At 41.6% G+C, this 7,079-nt stretch overlaps 1 protein-coding gene across 1 annotated transcript in view; it reads right to left on the bottom strand.

The window, feature by feature from the left end:
* Positions 1–1,816: 1,816 nt before the first annotated feature.
* The window catches only part of LOC107567377 (interferon-induced GTP-binding protein Mx1-like), a 26,277-nt gene continuing 21,014 nt past the window's right edge, over positions 1,817–7,079 (bottom strand). The window contains exon 13 of the mRNA XM_016253065.1: positions 1,817–2,090. Coding sequence (XP_016108551.1) covers positions 1,866–2,090 — 225 coding nt within the window. The 3' untranslated portion in view covers positions 1,817–1,865. The remainder of the gene's footprint in view (positions 2,091–7,079) is intronic.

Here is a 7,079-nt window from a genome sequence, read left to right as displayed (position 1 = left end):
CTGTCACTCAGATAAATATTTATATTAAATTTAAAATCACATGAAATTATCATAAATCTTGCCTCTGTGGTTCCTCTCGCTTACCACCGGAGGGCTTTGTCACCTGAGCATTGACACTCTTCTTGGACATAATTTCCCATAAGCCCTCTACCTGGAACTGATTGTTTCTCCACCTGTTCCCCATTTATTGGATCATTTAAACACTCACTCACTTACCTCTTGTGAAGTCTTGTTTCACCCCGGCTGACATTTCTGAACATTCTTTTGTTATTATTGCCTGTCCCTGACCCTGAACTGTTTACCATGTGGGCTAACTCAGTGGACTAACACTTGCATCACAGGTTGTTTAAAGTCTGTATCTCTCAGATTGCCATTAAAGCTGCCCACTGTTTTTGTGAAGACAGAATAATGTTATACCTTTTGGACTGGTCAATAGTCTTTCTGTGTTCCAGGCCTTCATTAATGACGTCTTTCCAGACATGCTGAATCAATGGGTGATTGTGTATATTGACAATATCCTATCTTTTCCAATATTTTCGGGGATCATGTCAAGCATGTCCGAAATTTTCTGCATGGACTCATCAACCATCAGCTGTACACCAAGGCTGAGAAATGTAAGTCCTTCGGCTGTCAGTATCATTTCTAGGCTATGTGAGGGGGTGGTTATAGATGACAGCAAGGTACAAGCACTTTTGAAATGGCCACAACCTACCATGATAAAAGAGCCAGGGCTGTGCAAAAAATCTAATGCGATTTTCATGCGCATCTCGTCAGTAAAGGTGATTAGTCAATAAAGGTGATTCTGGTGATTAGTAGTAAATGTCCAGCACGTGCTTTCAGATGGATTGGCATTTACTACACAGGGCCGTAGTTCACCGACAAGCTACACAAAATCGCATTCAAAATCGCAAATGAATCGCCTGCAATTTTGAACGCGATTTTGTCTAAATGTTTTTTAGCATTTGCTGATGTTTTTTTTTATAAAATTGTAAATTGCTGATAATTGTAAAAAGCTGATAAATTGTTTTATCAAAGGTTTCAGTTCTGTCGTTGCACCCCTAACATCAATGCTTAAGGGAAGGGGCTCCTGATCTCCTGGTCCCCAGCAGCTCTCCAATCCTTCCTAGACTTAGAAGCACATTTCACCTTCTGCCTTCCCTTACCCTGTGTCTGTTAGCTACTACTATTGTTGGTGATTGTCCCCTGCCTATACCACTGCTCAAAAAACCTACATTAAACACTTCACTTACAGATAGCTACAGACCTGTCTCTCTCCTTCCATTCATAGCGAAAACCCTCGAAAGAGTTGTTTTCAACCAGATATCACACTTTTAAAAAAGCCGCACATGGAGCTCAACTCCTGAAACCTGATTATGGTAAAGGAAAGGAAGTGGTTTTGAACTTTAAAACATGTAAATGTATTATAGCAGACCAAATTATTGATGTGCTTGTAGTGCCACTTACTGGGCATCGCAAAACATGTAACCACCCGCATGTTTTCCGATAAGCCTGGGTTGGGAAATTCATTGTTTAATTTTAAACAAACAAATAAAAGTAGTAATAATAATTTTATTGTATTTTAAAGTAAAGTTGCATACAATGTGATGTTAAATCATTTACAAATTTTCACCATACATGGTAAGGTAACTTCCAGTCTTATTCTGTTATAGAACTCCTTATGTGGGTTTCATCATAACCAGTGACTTTTTGAAGAAAGAATATAGATGCTCAACATTTTTATTGTTAATAATAATCTGCAATTGTAAATTTGTTTATTTACTAATTTTGTGAAATTAAAACATTTATTTATCCCTGTTGCTAAATCCATGCTGTATTAGAAAGCAGTCTGACAATCTGTAGCTCTCTCAGAGTCTGTTGCTTATCAGGTCTTGAGCTTGTGTGAGGCGCTCCAGACGCTGCTTTAAATCCGCTCTCATGCGTCCGTGCTCTGAGTCTTCACTCAGCAGTTTCACCACATCCGCTCCATTCCTCAGTTCCATCATTTGATGCCGCAATGTCTTTGCTGCATCCTTCAGCATGAAGAGGATTATCAGCATGGGCACATAGTCTGTGAGGCGCTGATAGATGATCTATATGGAGACAGGACATGAATTATGTATATGTTACAGGTTCTCTGTGTGTGCTTTGCCACAGTTTGCTGTGCTGCCTCATTTGTCTCTCTGGTTATCTCAGTTAGGGGCTCGATATACTCAAAACAAAGTCATTTTTAGTTCTTTGTTTAGGGGTAAAACGAAGTTTGAAATATGCAGTGGTGTAATGTAACAAAGTAATAATACTTCGTTACAGTACTTAAGTATTTTTTTGGAGTATCTGTACTTTACTTGAGTTTTTATATTTCAGTCAACTTTTACTCCACTACATTTCCTCATTAAAATCCGATACATTTCCCCGAAGCATATTCATTACTTACTACAAAATAGTCAGAAGAACACGGACTGCAGGAAAGCAGGTTTGACGAATCAGTGGTCTGGCGTTTGCAAGTTAGACTCCTAAATTTCACCTTTGCTCATGTGCAAACAAGTGCGCGTACAACTGCAGATGATTAATTTTCCACTCAAGTCGAGGCTGGGGTGTGCAATATACAGTATGTCTTCTGTGATAATATGGTAAGTGTTGTTGTAATGATGTGCGATCTGACATTATCAAGCAGGCTATATCACCAAATTACACACAGGGCTCTATTTTAACAATCTATGCACATGGTCTAAAACATACAGTGCAGGTGCACTCAGAATCACGAATCCACTTTTGCACTTTTTAACGACGGGAAACCGGTCGGCGGGCGCATGGTCTAAACGGGTTGTCCCTATTTTCTAAATGATGTTTTATTAACAAATTTGGGGAGGAGCACGTTCAGATAATTAACCCGGCCAATTCATCATCAGCAATTACACCATCTATCCTACCAGCTCGAGAGAGAGAACTTCTATAAATAGCCAAACCATATTACCTTCATTCTCACTACAGTATTCCAGCATTCGGTTTGCTTTTTTGCAATTTGCCGGCCCCATGATCACTCCTTCTCTGCCAGACATGGCGGCCGAGCACCAGGCTTCATCGCAGCCGCTGCTTTTCTCAGCTAGCCACATGCTCTCCACGACGCCAAAGCTTCCAACTTCCCCGGCATCCTCGTATCATTCGGCCGTACCAGCAACTCCTCCGATCAGAAACTGGACAGTATTTAAGTCCGAGGCAAACGCTGATTAATTCCAACGCACCATTCTCGCCGAGTAAACAAAGAGGATCTGTACGATCTATTCGTCACCCTGCAAATTAGCTAACCTCACTCCTAAATCCACTCCAGCCACCAAGGAGGTCAATAGACCATGCAAAGCCCCGAGCTCGCCTCACTCGACACCACCATCGTCCCGCACAAGACCCGGCTCTCCTCGAGCGCTGGGTCGCAGCAGCAGCAGGCCTTCAACAAGCCTGGGCCACGTCCCAGTTCTCATCACAGCAAAGCCTCGATCGATTACCGCTTCAGCTCAGCCTTTCACCGCGGCTCTTCCAGCCACAGCGCCGTTTGCAGCTGGACCTCCAGCTCTCGTAGCAGACGCTTGCTTGTCGCAAATTAATAAATTTTCGCTAAAAGCAGGTTTCGTGGCTAAAGTTTGTTAAATGACGTTATGACATAAATGGATGTTGATGCCATTTTGTAACCATGAAGCAAACAAGGCATTTTTATCAAGTTTATCATCCACTCCAAAATGTCTGAAAGCGTTACATTCGCCTTACTGTGCATGTATAAAACCTCACTGAGATGATACAGACAACAGACATAATAAGTTTCAAGCAATTCTTCTGGCAGGATCAATTAATTTACAGAAATATTCATCATTCACTGACGCGCCCACGGCGCACTCACTCAGAATGGATCTAAAACAATTCGTCCCCCTGCAAATTAGCTAACCTCACTCCTAAATCCGCTCCAGCCACCAAGGAGGTCAATAGACCGTGCAAAGCCCCGAGCTCGCCTCACTTGACACCACCATCGTCCCGCACAAGACCCGGCTCTCCTCGAGCACTGGGTCGCAGCAGCAGCAGGCCTTCAACAAGCCTGGGCCACGTCCCAGTTCTCATCACAGCAAAGCCTCGATCGATTACCGCTTCAGCTCAGCCTTTCACCGCGGCTCTTCCAGCCACAGCGCCGTTTGCAGCTGGACCTCCAGCTCTCGTAGCAGACGCTTGCTTGTCGCAAATTAATAAATTTTCGCTAAAAGCAGGTTTCGTGGCTAAAGTTTGTTAAATGACGTTATGACATAAATGGATGTTGATGCCATTTTGTAACCATGAAGCAAACAAGGCATTTTTATCAAGTTTATCATCCACTCCAAAATGTCTGAAAGCGTTACATTCGCCTTACTGTGCATGTATAAAACCTCACTGAGATGATACAGACAACAGACATAATAAGTTTCAAGCAATTCTTCTGGCAGGATCAATTAATTTACAGAAATATTCATCATTCACTGACGCGCCCACGGCGCACTCACTCAGAATGGATCTAAAACACAACTGCCCTCGTGTTTTGCTGCAGGACATCAATCGTGAGTAAATTTTCTGTCGTCTTTTTAGGACTGTAATATGAAGAGTGTGCAAAGTAAATATCTTTATCAACAGTGTGGAAGTGAATAGCACATAACTGCACAATTAACGTTACCGGTACGTCTATTGGTACAATATGGGTCACATGACTAATCATGCATCATCGTTTTCAAAAGTCTCTGTTTCCACAGTCCATACTACAACGTGAAAACAGCATTTTCAAATGTATCCGCTCTGGAGAGTGTTTCAAAAGCTCTGTTTTCCTGGACTCCTTGTCTTAGTGTGGATGGAAGGCCAAAACGAGAGGAAAAGATGCATTTTCAACAGAAACGTATTAATGTGGACAAGGCTTGAGGAGTTGCCAAATCTAGTAACAAATTGCTAAGTCGGCAACATTGCAACCTACCCAGGCATTTCAGCTTGTCCCGCTAAATGTCACTAACCCTTCCAGTTTCCTGCGGCCTACAGTTACAGCAGCCGAAGCAAGCGCAAAGCTGCTTCCACCTGCAACACAGGCCCACACATCTCAGTCTTTTCCTCCCAATTACAAATAACCCCTTTTTCTTTTCAGTGGCCTCCAGCTCCCATAGCAAACCAAACATTTTCAACATGTTATCAGAGGCTATCTGCTGGATTCTCTCCAATAATTACGCAATCCCTTACCTCATCCACCTTTTAGACGATTTTTCATTCATCTCGTCTCCCGGCTCCATCCCAGCCACGCATCTAGAGTTATATAGAGTTATAGCCTCTAGTCGCCACAGCGGCCCTGTGGGGAAAAGATTGGTCCACCACCAGCATCATAGCGCATTGCGATAACGAAGCGGCCGTGCATTGCATCAATAAAGGCCGGTCCCATTCCCCTGCATTACTGCCTTTTCTAAGACATCTCATTTGGACTTTAGCTTGCGACCAACTCCTTTTAAATGCAATCCCGGATCCAAAAAAATAAAATAAAAAATCTAATAGCTGACACTCTCTCCTGTTCTGCTTTCTAGGAATTCAGGCTGCTGGCGCCGATATTCCCATAAGCCACCCGCAAAAAAATACAAATAAAATAAAATTATATATAGGTATATGTGTAAACCCTTCTAGATGCCTCCCTCAGTTCTATTCTCCAGGCCGTCTCCCCCAGGACCCTCCAATCCTACTTAACCGCTTGGAATGTTTTTTTAAAAAATGTCACCACGCTTACAACCTGCCTTTCCCCGATGTTTCCCTGCTCACCATCACCTTATTCATCTCCCATCTCAACGCCAACAAAAAAAAAAACTCCAAGCCAGCCCCATCAAAGGCTTCCTAAGCAGAATTAAATTTTTCATGTTCGGCTCACCCTCCCCAGAAATAGCCAGCTCACAAATATCCATGCTCAAAGGCATCCAAAGAACCCAAAATATTTAAAAAATGTTTGTGTGCTGCTGCGTGTCACTGTGTGTGTATTAAGCAAAGTGTACATGCGTTGTGCACCCGCCTATAGGCGTATATTACTAACGCACTATTTAAATAACAAAGAAAAAATATTGCGCCAGAATTTTGGTCTATGGCGCAGTCTATTTTCAGTTCCTCAAAATAGCATCGAGCCAACAATGCGCCTGAACACACCTCTTTTTTAGACCAGCACGCCCATGGGCACACAAATGGGCGCAAATGCATTTGCTATTTAAACAACGTGGCGCAGGACGGGAAAATGAGAACCGCGTCGGGCTGAAACTAGCAAAAACACTTGCGTCGCGCATTGTGCCGGGTGTATGATAGGGCCAACAGAGTGCATGCAACGCATGTTGATTTATTTGTCTATTACAACTCAAAATTCCACGCATTCTAAATTGTAGATGGCAATTAAGCTTCTGTATGCTTTTTATATTTATATAATTTAAAATAGTTAACTTAATCTATATCACATAAAGAGTAGTTTTTCTGCAGATATCAGCATGAACACATTTAATAATAATTTTATACAAGTTCAGTAAAGCAATAAGTGACTTTAGACATAAAATGTTTAGACATAAAATAGCTTGTTTTTGCTCAATTTTGCTAACGAAAATAGGTTCAAACAAAGATCACAGCACTGTTTTGCGTCTCTGAGCAATGGACGGTGTTTACTTATTGAATGAATCCGTTTTTTGTGTAATCAGATTCAGTGATTCACTCATTAACAGTCAAATGCTTTGTTTCTGAATGAATCAGTCGTTTGAATGAATCAGTTGAATCTCAATGACTCACTCATTAACAGTCACTTGCTGTCACCTACTGGCAGTTTTAATTTCACATATCGACTATTTTTTTATGTTTTAAATTATTTCAAATATCAGTATTCAACGTTTTATGTTAAAAACAAAACATTAGGCCTATTTATGCATCTGTAACTGCAGTTTAAATGCATCCATGTCCCCTCTGAGATACATAAACTGTGTAAATACATCTGAATGCTATTTCAGATGCAGATTCTAGAAATGTTTTCTTATGTTGAAATGAAAGACACTAAGTACCGGATGAAGTGCTTCTTATTCTTA

Source organism: Sinocyclocheilus grahami, unplaced genomic scaffold (genome assembly GCF_001515645.1).
Source record: "Sinocyclocheilus grahami isolate Dianchi unplaced genomic scaffold, SAMN03320097.WGS_v1.1 scaffold1152.1, whole genome shotgun sequence".
NCBI classification, from domain to species: Eukaryota; Metazoa; Chordata; class Actinopteri; order Cypriniformes; family Cyprinidae; genus Sinocyclocheilus; species Sinocyclocheilus grahami.
The sequence above is the reverse complement of the archived record's forward strand: the minus strand, read 5'-3'. Positions and strand labels throughout refer to the sequence as shown.